This window comes from Rutilus rutilus (assembly GCF_951802725.1).
Source record: "Rutilus rutilus genome assembly, chromosome: 20".
In the NCBI taxonomy this organism is placed as follows: domain Eukaryota; kingdom Metazoa; phylum Chordata; class Actinopteri; order Cypriniformes; family Leuciscidae; genus Rutilus; species Rutilus rutilus.
In genome coordinates this window covers 16337176-16353896 of record NC_140225.1, presented here as the reverse complement: position 1 = coordinate 16353896, position 16721 = coordinate 16337176, and the positions used below count along the sequence as shown (strand labels likewise).

Sequence of the window (16721 nt, the reverse complement as noted above, 5' to 3'; positions counted from 1 at the left end):
GAACTGGCCGTTTAAAGAGACGCCGCAAAGAAAATAATAATAAAAAAAACATTATCTCAGAAGAGGACATGAACCATCTGTGTTTGCACTGCCAGCTCATTCTGGGATGGAAATGTGAGCTGATTTGTATCTGTGTATTTTGATTGTTTGCAGTAATAATGAGAAGGACAGGGTCACTGCCACACATTCAAAGAGACCGACTTCTGCCAAACTTGTAAACATTTTAAAGCACTAGTGCAAGTAATTTATGTATCAGTGACCTCAAATGCAAAAGAAAGAGTTTAAAAAAAAAAAGAAATGAGCCCACACAAAACGTCCTGTGCTCAAAACGTTCCCATCCACAACACTCGCTGATAGAGGCTGTTTCCTTTGGCATTAAATCACTCATTAAAGATCAGACATGAAAGTGCTCATAGAACGCTACAATGTTTAGAGCTAGCATGCCAAATAATAAGAGAGGAACAGCTCTTTTAAAGAAAAGACCAGTGACGGTTATGGAAGAGGACATTGTTTGGATGTTTCTTTCATTATGACAGTGGTACCGAAGCTTGACCCCATTTTTATTCGTTTTAAAAGACAACCACAGACCACGGAAATGGTTGTTAGGTCTTTTATGGTCTGTGGTCTCAGGCTTTCTTTGATCATTACTGACAACATTACAAAAAATATTGATATCCGTACAAAATGTACTTTTGTAATTAAAGAAAATTGTAACTTTAAATTATAAATACTATGTTTTCTAAAAAGAATTTTATATATATATATATATATATATATATATAATATTATTATTATTATTATTATTATTATAATATATAAATATATATTTAAACAGTTTATATAATTTATTTAATTTATATATATATATATATATATATATATATATATAATATTGAAATAAAATAAAATGTAAATATTAGTTTTAAAAAAACGAAACTAAACGAAAATTAGAAATGTTGCCTTTAATAATAAACTGAAAATGAAACCTAAATTGCAATAAAAAAATAAAAAAATAAAAAAAAAAGTATAAAAAATAATTAAATTACAGTAACACTTACAGGTTTCATTTATTAACATGGACTAAGAATGAACAATAATTCTACAGCATTTATTAATCTTGTTTCATGTAATACAAGTTTCAAGTAATACAAACAGTAATACAATATAAAATCAATTTGTTAACATTAGTTAATGCACTGTGGACTAACATGAACAAACAATGAAGGACAGTATTTTTTATTAACTAACATTAACAAAGATTAATAAATACTGTACTACACACACACACACACACACACACACATATATATATATATATCATTCCTTTTTATCATAAAAGGAAATAAAAATAAATGAAACCTAAAATGCAATATTGATATTGATTTTTATTTTTTATTATATATATGTATGATGTATGTATATTTGTATGATCTATAGAACCCATCTATTTTCTGTGTGCTTCCGCAGCTTGAGGACAGTATGTAGCTGGTGTATGCTGGGTATTAAAGCGGTGTGCCCATTAGGAACAGAGCGACAGTGCTGTGCACCCCGTCCTCCATTAACTGCGGATTAGTGCTGGACCTCACACCCTTTGATGAGCAGATTCTTCACATCCGCTCTGCTGAAAGTCGGCAGGCAGTTACGCTCTTGTGCACACACTTTTTCCAATCCAACTGTATTGAACATAGGAACGGTGTGTTTGTCAAATGCATTATTCCATGAAACTGTATCTCGTGCGCGACAGTAGTGTGATTTGAGCATATTGAAGGAATGATCTTTCAAAAGAGAATATAATTGAATGTAATAATAGCTTTGATGCTGTGAGGACAGCGGTTAAAATAGTGAGAGGTCATTTTGAGGAGCTGACCTGTCTGTTTCAGAGCTGCTCTATTGTCTAGTGCACACTGCCCTCTACTGTCACAGAGCTTCAACAACAGGACACCAGGCTTATGAGTAGCAGCAAACATGTTGAGGCTTCAGGGTAGGGTAGGGTAGGGTAGGGTGGGGTGGGGGGGGTTGGGGCTTATTTAGTTACCCATTATAATCAAACACATTTGTTGTTTGGGTCTTTTGAACATCATCATGAAGGGAGAGCAGAATCTCTCCATAATATTACATGTTGCTCAATACACTACCGTTCAAAAGTTTGGGGTCAGTAGGATTTTTTTTATGTTTTTGAAAGCCTCCTAAATATTTACAGTAAAAACAATATTATTGTGAAATAATATAACTATTTAAGATAAATGTTATCTATTTGAATATATTTCCAAATGTAAATTATTCCTGTGATGGCAAAGCTGTATTTTCAACATCATTACTCCAGTCTTCAGTGTCACATGATCCTTCAGAAATCATTCCAGTGTGATGATTTGGTGCTCAAGATCATTTATTGTGCGGGCAAATATTTTTTAATGATTGCATATTTGAAATAGAAATATTTTGTAACATTATGTATTTAATGACACATTTGATAAATGCAGTGCATGCTTGCTGAATAAAAGTATTAATTTATTTTAAAAGAAATGGTTTGGTTTCTTATTTATTTATTTATTTTTATTACTGACCCAAAAGTTTGAGCATTAGTGTACTTCTCAAACAACTGGTTCGGGTAAATTACTTTATAAGATCAGAATCAAAAAAAGTTCTGACATTGCAATCACAAGAAGTTTTTATACAGTTTTTATTAATCCCTTAGCTAGTTTTAATAACAGTAACAGTAACATGTAAAGGTAGCTCTATAGGTAATCACAACCATGTTGATATTCAGTACAACCTCAATTTTATTTTATTTAATCAGTATTATTTATATTATTGTCAAATCTACATTTAAGACCCAGTATGCCCAGTTAATACATTTTGTTAATATTTCGCAACTTGTGATGTACTATGAATATTAAGTTTGCATGCAGTGCACAATTCAGAATACATCACAATACACTTTAATTAACAGTAATGTCAAGAAATACAAGTATTAAGATCATGAAGAATGGACACTTGATCATTAGGGAGGGCTTTCCGGGACCTGTATTTATTGTTTGTTGACGGTAATTATTGGCATAAGCAGACAAGTCAAAACTCTCTCTCTCTCTCTCTCTCTCTCTCTCTCTCTCTCTCACTCACTCTCTGGTTAAGCCACTTATTTTTCCCCACCTTTCCAGTGCAGACTTCAACCAGACACTAAAGATAAACATCAGCAGTGAGACCCAAGGCTACATGACTAAGCAACAACTCAAAAATACCCTTAACAGGATTTTTTTCCTTAAACAAACTTTTTTTTCCTTATAATAAGTAACCTTTTTGTCTGGTTTCAGACGTTATTTTTTCCTCATGTTATTTGCGAGGCATCAATGAATCATTTTGAGTCTGGAATAATCTCTCTGTGTTGCGTATGATTATTCAGCTCAAACTCTAGCAGGCCAGCAGGTCTCTGAGCCATAAACAGGCAGTGCTGTGTTCTTTATAGACTGGAAGCTTTGGAAAGACAGTATGAAAGGCCTGTTCAACAGCCATCTGAGCCCTAGTGTGGACAGAGCTCTACTTAGAAGGTGTAGCACATCCTGAGAGAGTGGAACACATGCATATACACATCAAGACTGATTTCCTGTTACCCTGCCTCCACAACGCTCACATAGTAGTCCTAAATCCAATACTAACCAACAGGAAGAACCGCAGAGCCAGACCAGCAGTTTCAGACCAGAAGTTAAGGTAGAGATTTGGCCGGGTTATGCAGGGTTCACACTGTATGATTTATAACAGTCCTTTACAACTGTTGCTTGTCGGACTGTACGAACATGATCCCCACTGTGAATTATGTCACACTGTAGCATCTCAGTTGTCAATAGGGACTTTAAGCAACAGCTACTGATGGAACGGCAACTGTGTTCTATTGCGCATACATGATTTTAACTACTTCGGATGTTCTGCTGTAACTATCTATAATTGGAGAACACCTTATTTGTTGTAGTTGTTATATGCGTGACAGTAAATGTTATATTTTACAGTTACAGTCAAACCAGAAATTATTCAGACACCAGGTGTAAATTTTTTTTTTTTTTTTTTACTAGTGGGTGCAGGACACTATAGTTAATTTATGTAAGTGAGGATAGCAAAATTAAGTAAACTGTGACATATTATACCCAAAAATTCTTCATACAGTGGACTACCAGTAAAATGTATAAAAAAATTGGGACCAAAAATTATTTAGACACTTTGACCTGACCAGTGTTTTTTCTTTAATTGCTAATGTGACCTTTTTACACCATAGACTGAACAAAATAGCATTGCTTACTAATTGGTTGACGTAAATTGGTATTATCTAGTTGTGTACTTCAATTTAACAGCTGACAGCTATTCAACCTAATTCATTTGTGAGACAGTCTAACAGAAGGATGGCCAAATCCAGTGAAATATCAACTGATTTTGACCTGAGTAAGTTCTTGTCATATTTTATTACCATTTTCTAAACTACAGTGAATAAACTGATAATGTGAGAAATGTCGAAGGTGTCTGAATAAATTTTGACTGTATGTGTTATTTTAATTGGGTCTGTATTGTTAAATGATTAAATGATTTGTTTTATTGTGTTCTTTGGCTATGGCAGTTAACGGTTTACTTCCGGTCACCGTTGCCGTTCAATCAGCAGCTGTTGCTTAAGTCCCTAATGTCGGCAGTCAAGATGCGTTAAAACGGACGCACGTCCAGAGTTTTACATCATAAATCTGTGTCACATTTGGTGACCTTGTGCTGCATATACATGCAGGATAGAAATGGTGGCTAGCAAACATCTCTTGATCGTAATGGTCATTAATCGGCTGTCAGATTTTAGCCTAGGATCAGAGGAATCTCTGAGACATTTGTCTCAGACGACCAAATCTTGGGCAAAATCGTACAGTGTGAACCCGGCTTTAGGTGATGGTCAGTGCGGTCTGAGGCTGCTGGTCTGGCGCTGCTGCCCTGAAACTGCTGTCATGTACAGCACTGCGGTTCTGCAGTTATCTCCCTAAATCAGTGAAGAATTTAACAAAACTTATTTAAAAAGGACATCATAGGCCTCCATGTCTTTTAAAGCGGATATGAACATCGGAGATGTGTTTGATATTGATTTGTGGTACGATTTTTCATACGTCCTCAGCATGAGCTATAGCAGCAGAGATCGTGCTGGTTATAAATGGTACTTTATTTTCAGCATACTTGCGTCACAAACTCTTACATTCAGAGAACAATTTTTTTCAGTTTGTTCTTGTGGAAATCAGCCTTCACGATAGGCTAAACGACGCGTACACTGAAGCAGAGCGGTAGCTTCGCTGTTTTTTTCAATGCAAAATTTCCCCGTGGACTCATTAAATCAGGGATTCTGATTCCAAGGGACATTTCAACACTGATGTATCACAGTAAACCCATACTTTGTGAAATGCCAGTGTGTAGACAGACACTCGGCTCTCTCTCTCTCATTGTTTAACAGATGCTAGACTCTTAAATGCACATTTATCTTACTGCCAGTGACTGCAATAGCAGATCTTAAATTATTTAGTGTTGCACACAGATAGCAGCAGTACAATTACACAGAAACATATCATACAAATAATTCGTTTTTTTTGGTATTTCTGTAAAGAACAATGTATGAATTTGTATTCTGTGTGATGTTCTGCTTGCTTGCAGTGCAAATACAGCTCAGAGCATAAAGATATACTGCACCTCTTTTCAAAGAACCACTGCATTCCCAATAAAGGCATCTAAGCTTTGGCTTACATAGCTTTCCATCGCCAGGAAAGGTCAGGAAATAGTTTGAGAGTGATGTGGATATTTGGTTCTCAGTAAGTCTGTGTTACGATAAGGTTGTGAAGTTATGTGTGCAGAGAAAACATCACTGTTTCCAAGCTCTTACTTATATTTTAAGAATGTCCATGGAGATTTCATATTTATGTCATGCTGTCATTTGTAAGACTCCAAATGTTTCCTAACAATAATTCACAAACGGTCGTTCTAAAAATAAAATGGTAACACTTTACAATAAGTTCTCATTTGAGAACTTGAGAGCTACTCAATGAGCAGTACAGTTGTTATCACATTTATTAATCTTTGTTAGTTAAAAAATACAGTTCATGTTAGTTCAGTGCATTTGCTAATGTTAACAAATACAACTTTAGATTTTAATAATGTATTAGTAAATGGTGAAATTAACATTAACTAAGATTAAGAAATGCTGTAGAAGTATTGTTAATTTTTAGTTCATGTTAACTGAAGTAGTTTACTATAGACTAACTCCCTAATAAACTGACTTCCCCTCAGGGTTTGGGAGAAGCTTTGAAGGAGGCTGTGTAATGGACCAGCTCACCCCGGGAGGGTAAGAGGGGAACCGCAAACCAAATCCAAATACATACCAGTCACAGTCTAGATCGAAATACTGTGCCCTGACTGAGTATGCCATGCTGCCCATATTAAATATGGCTTCCGGTTTCCTTGCATATAAACTTCAAGGTTCTACTTTTCACTTATAAAGCTCTCCATAACCTCGGTCCTACTTACTTATCCAACTTACTTCAGCCTTATGCTCCTGTTTGTACCTTACGCTCTTCCAGTGCAAGATTGTTAGTCACTCCTAAGTTTAGTCTGGTGGCTATGGGAGCCAGGTCTTTCAGTGTTGTTGCTCCCAGGTTGTGGAATGCTCTTCCTCAAGACATTCTTCAAACATCCACCCTTCTCTCCTTCAAAAACCTCTTAAAAACAATTTTTTTGCTCTGAATATTACTCTTCAGCTCTCAGTCTGTAAATTGTACCTTGTTATGGATATGTTATTTGTTTGAATTCCTCTTTGTTTGTATCTTTAACCTAACTTTGTAAGCGACTTCTGTAATTACGTTCTGCCCTTGGTATGTGTATTGTGCTTTGATGTTGATTTGGTTCTGTTTCCTTGTAAAGCGACCTTGGGTGTTGGAAAGGTGCTACACTGTAAAAAAAAAAAAGTTGAGAAAACTTTGAGTTTTCTCAACTTACGTGTATAAGTTATCTCAACTTTTCTCAACTTTTTTCATGTTAAATAGTTGAATAAACTTTCAAAACTGAATTTGTCATTCAAAATGTAAGTTGGATTTTTTACAGTGTATATAAATAAAAAATTTTATTATTAATATTATATATATATATATAATTTTCCTGTCCCCTTCATATTTTTCATTGATTTATTTTTCTTATTTTTCCTCTTATTACATGTATATGTATTTATTTTTTCTTTGTTTGTTTGTTTTGTTTTGTATTTACGGTATTGTCTTATGTCTTGTCCTACAAAAATAAATTAATAAATAAAATAAACTAATGTTAACTAATGAGACCTTATTGTAAAGAGTTACCAATATTTCTCTTGGAATATTTTTGGCGTTCTCCTTAGTATTTTGCTTTTGAAATAAAGTATTTTGATCTCTCTTTTTTTTTTTTTTTTATAAAATGTTTGTTTTAATACCATTTACTTCAGTTTCTAAGCATAAACTTTAAATGCACATTTTTATTTTCCAACCTTTACTCTTCAGATTCTATTTTTGTTTTTTTAAATATATATTTAAAAAAAAGTCAACTGCATGGACAACGGCCTATTCTGTGCCTTTTTTAGAGAGAGACAGAACAATGTCACTGTTGTGCTTCAGGATCACAGCTGGCTGTCAAAAGCTGCTTTTTATACTGACTGTCTCTTCACACAGTGGATGTACCACAGTTTCACATCTGGTAATATCCAGTTACATTTAGAATGTTTTACATCCTACAATAATGAGAGATGACAAATTTTGACAACGCCAAATTTGGGCTTTAATGTTAGCAAAGCAATTTAAATTAACTCTGCTGTCCGCACATAAATAAGATTTCTGCTTGCTTCCCTTTTTGTGAAATAATGATCCTTTAGTTTCTTTTCAGAATAATAAAAAAAATGCTGTTCTTAGACACACACATATATATACACACACACACACACACATTCACAGGCAGATCATGTCTCATCTTATGAGTATGGATGATTTTTGTCCTCATCAAACTTTGTTTTTTCAAATGGAAACATCTTAAATCAATAACTCATAAAATCAGTTATAGCTTTTCCAAGAGGGTATATGTTCAAATAAGTCAGGTGATGCATGCCACAAGTACCTAAGTGTAACAAATGTCCCAGTGTGTTACAGTGTGCCAGTGTGTCTCTGCCATGCATATTTTTTTAGTCCACATTCAGTATAAAAAGAAAACCTTGTCACATTTCACGCTTGGTTTTCCTTTAACAATGAATGCATCAAAGAAATGTAATCTATGACTAAATAAAATGTTTTTCTTCAAGCAAACTAAAAGATTTGTTTAATAGTGTCTGTTCACTGTCTACAAACCTATACCCAAAGAGTTTCATGGTCGGTCCACAAACTTTCTGTACAACTTGGGCCAGTTTGAATGGTATACTACGCCGCCACTTCTCCACCTGTTCTGATGAGTTTTTTTGGGTGGAATACACGCCACCTGCCTCCGTTGATGCATGAGTGTTCCTCAGGATCCAGTCCCGTGCTTGTGTCGTCATCGGAATCTCAGTGAAATTGTACATTTCTGCTGCTTTCTGCATGGGGTACCTGGCGATATCCTCGTAACGTACTAGCATATAACGGTTTTTCAGCCATTCAGGCTGACTCAAGCCCAACTCGGCGGAGATGCGGATGTTGTTACAGTTTCCTTCAAGACGTTTGACCTCCTCGTCCTCTATAGGCACGTCCCCATTCACAGCCCAGCTTTTCCAGTTCCGGTACTTACCGGCAAAGGCCACCATCCTCGATGCCAGGATGGCTCGAGGATCTCTCACCAACTGTATGAGTTTGATATCCAACCGAGGGTCCTCTACTAGAGAACGAAGTGTGTCCAGCTGCCGGACCCTCACTGTTTTGATCACCCTGTGCTGTTTTTCTAGGCAGACCTCAGACGCCAAAGTCAGATTGAGTGGTCCGCAATGCCTCGTCCTGCAGCGGTACCTCTCAAAAATGTCTTTCACGACCGGAGTGCAGACTTGCTCCTCGCACAGGGCCATACTGGACTCCCTGCGGAACAGGGCAGCGGTGACGTGGTCCTGTGGAGGAGGGTTAATGAAGTGCTCCAACATGGAGAAGTTACACAAAAAGAGATGCTGCAGGACATCCCTGTACACCCAAACAGAAGTGCTAGCATTTGTGCCACTCTTGCCAATCGATAGCATCCTCTCCACGTGCCAGAGTGGCTCAAAGAGGTAAAACATGTTGCCACCATGTTGGTTGAAGAACTCGCCCACAAAGGAAGATCCTGTACGAGTGGTGGCCATCAAGAGGATGTGCTTCCGGCCTGCCTGAGTGCCATTCTCAGAATAAATGCCCTCTGGATAGGAACTGTTGTCCTCCATTACTACCAGACCATTGTAGGGCACTGGAGGCTCGGGCGTCTGTATGTTCCGTCGGAGTGTCAGCTTGTCTGAGACCCTGCAAATATTAAAATTAAATACAATTTCATTTTTAAAAATCATTTAAATAAATATCATTTCTGGGCAGCTCAGAATGAATAATTATTTTCAATGAATTCAAGCATTCTCACCTTGAAATGATGTTGTTTTCTTTTTCAATGATGACAAGTGCCACAATGCAGATAATGATGACTGCATACTTGTTCCTCATTCTCAAATTAATTTCTATTTAGGAAATGCCTCCACAGACTTCTAAATAGTCGCTGCTGCCAACTGTTTTGGGTTCATCTCATGTCAGAACCTGGGTCTACAATTCATCTGCAATAAACAAAATCAAGACAAGAGTGTTGGCACCATTTCCACACAGATATAAAACTCACTAACACACCAGCCCTAAGTATTGATTCCAAGCGGTGACAGATTTATACCGTTTGGCACAGGAGACATTTCAGCTTTGTTCCCAAACAAGCAGCCTGTACTGTCATCACCTGTCCAGTAATTCCACTAATGTGGAATGATGAGAGATGATGATGAGGTCCACAGAACACAATGTCTCCCTTTTTGGTAACTGCTTACTGTGGATCACTATGAATCAGTTCTACTTTAACATTTTAATGCTGAAATATAATGGTATTTAAAGCGTCGGTCAAAGATTTAGGTCATATTTTTGTGCTCACCAAGACTGCTGTAACATGTATGCTGTGTTTTGGCTTTGTTTTCCCTGTGCCTGTCGTTTGACCCAGAAGTGGGTTTGATTGTGTATTCCGTTCACCTGTTGTTCTTTAATTAACTCGTTAGTCCCTGTGTATTTAAGCCCTGAGTTTCCCTCTGTGTCTCATTAACGTGTTGGTTGTGTTTGTCTGTAGTTCTCACGTGTTCCTGTTTGGTCTATTATTAAAGGATTGTTGTTTCGTATTTATTCATGTGCTACTTTCTATATAACCACCTGTGACAGCTGCAATTATTTAATAAAAAATGTAAAAAAAAAAAATTAATATTTGTGAAATATGATTACAAATACAATTTACAATTTAAATATATTTTAAAATGTAATTTATTCATGTGATGGCAAGCTAAATAGTCCCTTTTTAGCCATAACTCCAATGTTGAAAACAGTTGTGCTGCTTAATATTTTTGTGGAGACTGACCCCTTTTTCAGGATTCTTTGATGAATAGAAAGTTTAAAGGGGTGGTTGATTATAATTTTACTTTTCTAACTTTAGTTAGTGTGTAATGTTGATGTTTGAGTATAAACAACATCTGCAAAGTTACAGCCCTCAAAGTTCAAAGCAAAGGAAGATATTTGCTTTTAAAGAAATAGTTTTTTAAGGACTACAACAAAGGCCTCCCGGGTTAGTGACATCACCAACCCTAGAATTTAAATAAACCCCTCCCCCGGGAACGTGATTTAGAGATTGTATAAAATATCTGCTTCTCTTACCTCCCTAAAAATGGTTTAGTCTGATCTAAAGTATTTATTAATTATTCAGTCAGTGACAGACAGACCCAATAGAATTGTAAGTCCCACCCCAGCTCGTGAACAGAACCAATCAGAGTTGAGGCGGCAGTGCCTGAAGTTAACGATGAACCTGGTGGAAGAGCAGGAGACTGACTGACTGAAAAATGTTGGGGAAAAGAACATAAATCAGGGTACCAGAAACGCCATGAAAAGAAGGAGAGGGAGGCCAGGAGAGTTGTTGTATCCCAGTCGATAAAAAGACGTTCTTAAAGACAGGTTGTATTGTTATTTCGCTGGGAATAAGAAAACTACCATCTACAGCCTGCCGGGTACTGTCACTTTTCATTATCGGGGCGCACCACAATCGACCAAATGATTACGTGGTCAAAATTACTGTCTTTTTACACTATTGTAACGGGAGTTAAAAAATTGACATGAGTCACGACGCATTGCATTATGCACCTGACCTGCCGGCTGATGATGTATTTATTACATCAAGACAACACGAACACAACAAACTGCACTTGGATGAATACATTTATTAGCTTTATTTAATAATATTACCAGTTCCATATTATCTTTATTAAAAAAATAAGACAATCAATTATTTTATTTTACATTCTTGTCAATTTCTAAATGTTTACTTTTTGATTTCTGAATTATAACAGACTGATGGGAAAAAAACATTATTTCGCTGTTACTTTTTTAAAATTGGTTTTATTATAATTGAACAATTTCTTGCTTTTTGTTAGTTTTTATTAGTTGTAATTTTTATATAAACTTTTAACTTTCAAAATAAAGGTTTTACAACAACATCACCATCCTCTGTTATATTTGGGCCTCCATGCTCATCTATTGTACAGTATATGATATTGGTGGAGGGTGGTGGGGGCCTACATCAGTATTTTTTCAGGGGGCCCTGAATCCTCTAGCTACGGCGCTGGCTACATAAATTCATCAACTAAACATTCAGAAATGGCCTGTTGCATTCTACATGTTATCACTTCTTCTTGAGTCTCTCCATCATTGTCTGACTCCGGTTTGAACATAAAAGGCTAAAAGTTTTTGACATTTTTAGTGCATGTCTGTGTGAGGTAAAAGGACACAAGTTGTTGTAGCTCCTCCCCCTGTGCTGGGAGCAGCAGCTCATTTGCATTTAAAGGGACAGACACAAAAATTGCGTTTTTGCTCACCCTCAAAAAGTGACAATTTTAACATGCTATAAAAAAATATATCTGTGGGGTATTTTGAGCTAAAACTTCACATACGCACTCTGTGGACATCAAAGACTTATTTTACATCTTTTGAAAAGGGCATTATACCACCCCTTTAAAAGAACAGCATTTATTGTGATGAAAAAGGTAATCTATCCGAATGAGAATGGAGTGATCCACAAGCTTCACAGCAAAACTCTAAGGAGCAAACAGGAAACTAAATCATAACTCAGAAGCTTTGGTTCTGCCTCTAGGCAACCCACAGTCAAAAAGAAAATGACACTTCCTATTGCAACAAGACTGAAATGTTTTTATTAAATCTTGGAAACCAGATGTGGAATTTTGTTTGTTTGACAATGAACAATTTTCATTTTCTGAGAAAAGAGTTAGGTAGCCTATACAGTTTGTGATAAACAACATGATGGGTTTAAAATGATCTGTTGTTGTATAGAATTTATTTAATGTACTTTTCCATCCATCTTAGGAAAGCTGACAGTAACTACACATAAATTCTCAGCTGCCATTTCACCGAGGGTTCAGGACCTCTGAATTCCACAAGCCAGTTGTTCGCTGTACTGCATGTTGTGGGGGTAGTTTTGGTTTACCTGTTTAATTAACCTTTGTTTGGAGGTTTCTTTCCTCGTAAAAGTTGTATCACTAGATTTAAAAGGTAAATACTTCGAGATTTGAATACAGAGCTTTAAATAGGCTTTATGACAGTTCTAAGGAAAGTATTAAAGTATGTATAACAGGCTCTTTATTTGTACTGAGTATAAAAACTCATAATGTAATGGAACTGTTTCCTGTAGGGAAATGGTAAAGGAAAGACACCATTACACCACTAAATAAATTGGGCAGTTCCATTGTAATAAAACCAATAGCTTTAGAGCATGTTTGACCCCAGATAACCCCACTGAATGGCTTTAAGTGGATGAGCTGCCATAACCTGCCATAGCTCTGTTCAGGACTGTTGTTTACCAGCAATGTGTACCTTTACAGTAAGGCAAATAACACCAGTTGACAGGGGTTAATCTGGACCATATCAAGAATACATCTGTGCAAATAATCCAACCAGACCTCTGCCAGACAGCGGCTTTTATGAATGTGACATTTTCCTAAACTATGCTAAAAACGCAAGGAGAGACAGTGCAATATTGCAGTCGTGAAGTAAGACGTGTACCGGTGGGAAAACTGTCATAGGTAAATGCCATGCAGAAATGCCATGCAATTTGTCTGCACAAAGAGTAGCATTTGGATATGACACAGTTTTCGAGCCGTCAAGGAATGATAGTGTGCAGTCTAAGTAAATATAAACCAATTATGTGGGCTTATTATGCCATAGCCGTCAAACTGTCAGGCACGCCGGTTGAGCTGAGATCTTTACATATTCAAAAACCACTGGAGCATTTGACAAATCTGATGATCTGCTCAAGCAGAAACGGACATCACTCTGTTCATCATTCCCATACAAATTACATTAATGGCTTCTCTTACAGCCTTATAGATGTGTTGGGGGGGGGGGGGGGGGGTGCTTAAATAGACTTACTGTATAGCAGTATTTCGGTTTAATTTTCTTTGTGTAAAAATACTTGATTTTTTCCCCTAGAAATGGAAGATGCACATCAGTATCTTTTTACAATAAAATACAGTGCATCTGATGCATTCAGACTGGTCTATGACATATGGTCAATCATTTTAAACCTTTGGGATAGCACCAGTTTTTATCCAGGAGTATTACATGGATATAATCTAGTGTCATTTTCTGTCAGAAAACATGACACAGGAAGTGAGTTAGCATGGGTATCAGAGAGGTGTGTGCTGTCTGGGGCCAGGGATCATGTTTCATCCTTGTGTTTTTGTCTTGTTTCATTACTGAGCGCTTTGCGGTTCAGCAGTGCGTGGTAGCGCCTTCTGGGAGATAGGCAGTGTTTAGCTGGAGTTCTTCTATATGAGATAAATCCACTATTACCAGTGACAGGCTCACTTGTGCTGCTTGGACCCACAAGTTGCAGCTGTAGCAGCGGTGGAGGAGGGGAATGGGAACAGGGGTGCATTTGTCATGGACGTATCACAGAATGTATACATTAAATGAGACCTCCCAGTCTCACACCCTACACCCGCTCTGATCTGCGCTTCACACATACACCAATACCTCCTGCCACCCCCTTCCTGCCATTTGACCTGTTTTTATGGTCTGTGTGGAGGACGTGAGCCGGGTCTTCAAAAAACTGAAGACTAGGAAAGCTTCAGACCCAGATGGCGTTTCACCTGCCTGTTTAAAAGCCTGCGCTAAACAACTGGCTCCTATCTTCATGCAGATCTTCAACAATTCCTAGCTGCTTCAAACGCTCCTCTATCATTCCCCAAAAAAACTAATCACTGGTCTTAATGTTATTGGAGAGATAACACCTGAAGGACATCTGAAGGACATTTACAGAGCAAACAGGTCTGTGTATGATCCAGTCAACATGGGACAGCACTACATCCTGCAAGATCTCAACAGACCTGGGACTTACGCAAGGATCTTAGTAGTGGACTTCAGTTCGACTTTCAGTACCATCATGCCTGATCGTCTGAGCCAAACTGACCCAGCTCTTTGTGCCAGCCCCAATCTGTCAGTGGATCACCAGCTTCCTGACAGACAGGCAGAGGGAAAGTGAGACTGGGGAAACTCACATCCAGGACTCTCACTATCAGCACTGGTGTTCCTCAGGAATGTGTGCTCTCCCCACTGCTCTTCTCCTTGTACACGAACGACTGCACTGCACAAGTCCCCTCTGTCTAGTTCCTGAATTTGCAGATGACACCACAGTCGTCAACCTCATCCAAAACTGTGACGAGTCTGCTTACCGACTGGAGGTTGAAAAGTTGGCTGTCTGGTGCAGTCATAACAATCTGGAGCTGAACACTCTCAAAACAGTGGAGATGATTGTGGACTTCAGGAGAAACCCCCCAGCACTCACCGTCATGAGTGGAGTCATTTAGGTTCCTGGGCACTACCATCTTTTAGGACCTGAAGTGGGACACTCACATAGACTCCATAGTGAAAAAGACCCAGCAGAGGTTGTACTTCCTTCGCCAGCTGAGGAGGTTCTACAGCTGATGGACACAGTTCTACTTGACTGTCATTGAGTCTGTCCTGTGTTGTCTGGGTTAGTTCAGCTACCAAAATAAGACATCAGAAGACTACATCGAACAGTCAGGACTGCTGAGAGAATTATTGGTGCCCCCCTGCCCAGTCTCCAAGATCTTTACACCTCCAGAGTGAGAAAAAGGGCTAAGAACTGTAAAACTCCCAAGACTGTACATTGTCTCTATAACTGTAAATTTGTACATTACATCTCAGAACTATACATCTGTAAAATAACATATCTGTACATTCAAATCTATTATTTTTTTTCTATATTTCTATTACTGTACTATATTGTGTTATTTGTTTATTTTTTAAATAATATTATAATTGTGTTATATTTCATTTTTATTGCCTAATTCCTATCTGTCAACAATATGTCTATACGTTCCCCTGCACTGGAAGCTACTGTCACCAAGACAAATTCCTTGTGTGTGTAAACATAGTTGGAAATAGAGCTCTTTCTGATTAAAGAGACGTGGCACCAAATGGCTTCACTCACACGCACATGCACACACATACTAAGGACACACTATTCTTTCACTTGCTGTTTTGAAGTAATCATTGTGGACAGAAGATTGAGCATGATGACAACAATCTAACTACTAAATAAAATAACTACTAAACAGTATGGTAACATAATATTTGCATTGTAAAAAAAAAAAAGAAGAAAAAAAGAAATATACAACTTAATTTTTTTTTTTTTTTTATGTAGACGAATAAAAAAAAACTGTATATGCATTGCATCTTCTATCATACATCTTTAGATTGCAGCTTTAAGATTAGAGTGGTTAAAAATTGGTCCACAAAACCGTTTTATATCAAGCTGTGTTTTTCTGTGATACTTTTGAAATGACAAAATCCTCAAATTAACTCAGTCACAGTCATTTCATCATATGGCTACAATTATTGCAAGAAGAATAACACAAGACTGACTGACAACAGACTGTTGCAGTTGTGCTATTTACAGAACTTTGGCAGTATTAAAGTTATTACAGCGCGACTGTGGTAAAAAAAAAAAAGTATATCATCGACCTTAGGCTACTGAAAGAAAAAAAAATCTTACCTCACTGACTGAACGAGTCTCCAGTGGTTCATCTGGAGCAGCCTGAATGATCGCGACCGGTACACATTGTTCCTGTGCGTATATGAAGACTCAAAAGTAGCCCACTGCACTTATCTACGTGAGTGAAAACGCTAATTACACCAAAAAGTTAATTGGCCTATTAATAACTCCGTATTTCATGCCCTGATCATCGTATTTCCACGAACAAAAGGAGATCATTCAATGAAAAGGATCTTCCAACTTAGGCATTTTTGCTGGAACTCATAAGTTGAAGGGTCCCAAATTCATTTCCAGACTCTCGCGACATTGAAGAAAAAAACTTTGATTAATGTATTTCCATTTGCGTTTTTCTCCGGTGCAGCATGCTGGAAAACGTGTCCATTACTCGGCGGGGTCTCCAAGTTTGGGCT

At 37.3% G+C, this 16721-nt stretch overlaps 1 protein-coding gene across 5 annotated transcripts; it reads right to left on the bottom strand.

Annotated features, from left to right (window-relative positions):
- Nucleotides 1-7437: 7437 nt before the first annotated feature.
- chst3a (carbohydrate (chondroitin 6) sulfotransferase 3a) lies at nucleotides 7438-16721 on the bottom strand. 5 transcript variants are annotated; one of them, XM_084391228.1, is made up of 4 exons: nucleotides 10120-10171; nucleotides 9871-10027; nucleotides 9574-9760; nucleotides 7438-9461 (listed from the first exon to the last, which is right to left on the bottom strand). In XM_084391228.1, exons 3-4 carry the CDS (start codon nucleotides 9651-9653, stop codon nucleotides 8288-8290), a joined length of 1254 nt encoding a protein of 417 aa, XP_084247354.1. In that variant the 5' UTR covers nucleotides 9654-9760; nucleotides 9871-10027; nucleotides 10120-10171; the 3' UTR covers nucleotides 7438-8287. The 5 variants fall into 5 exon arrangements, with proteins under 5 accessions (XP_084247354.1, XP_084247355.1, XP_084247357.1 ...); XM_084391229.1 differs by having other exon boundaries at nucleotides 9871-10017; XM_084391231.1 differs by having other exon boundaries at nucleotides 9931-10017.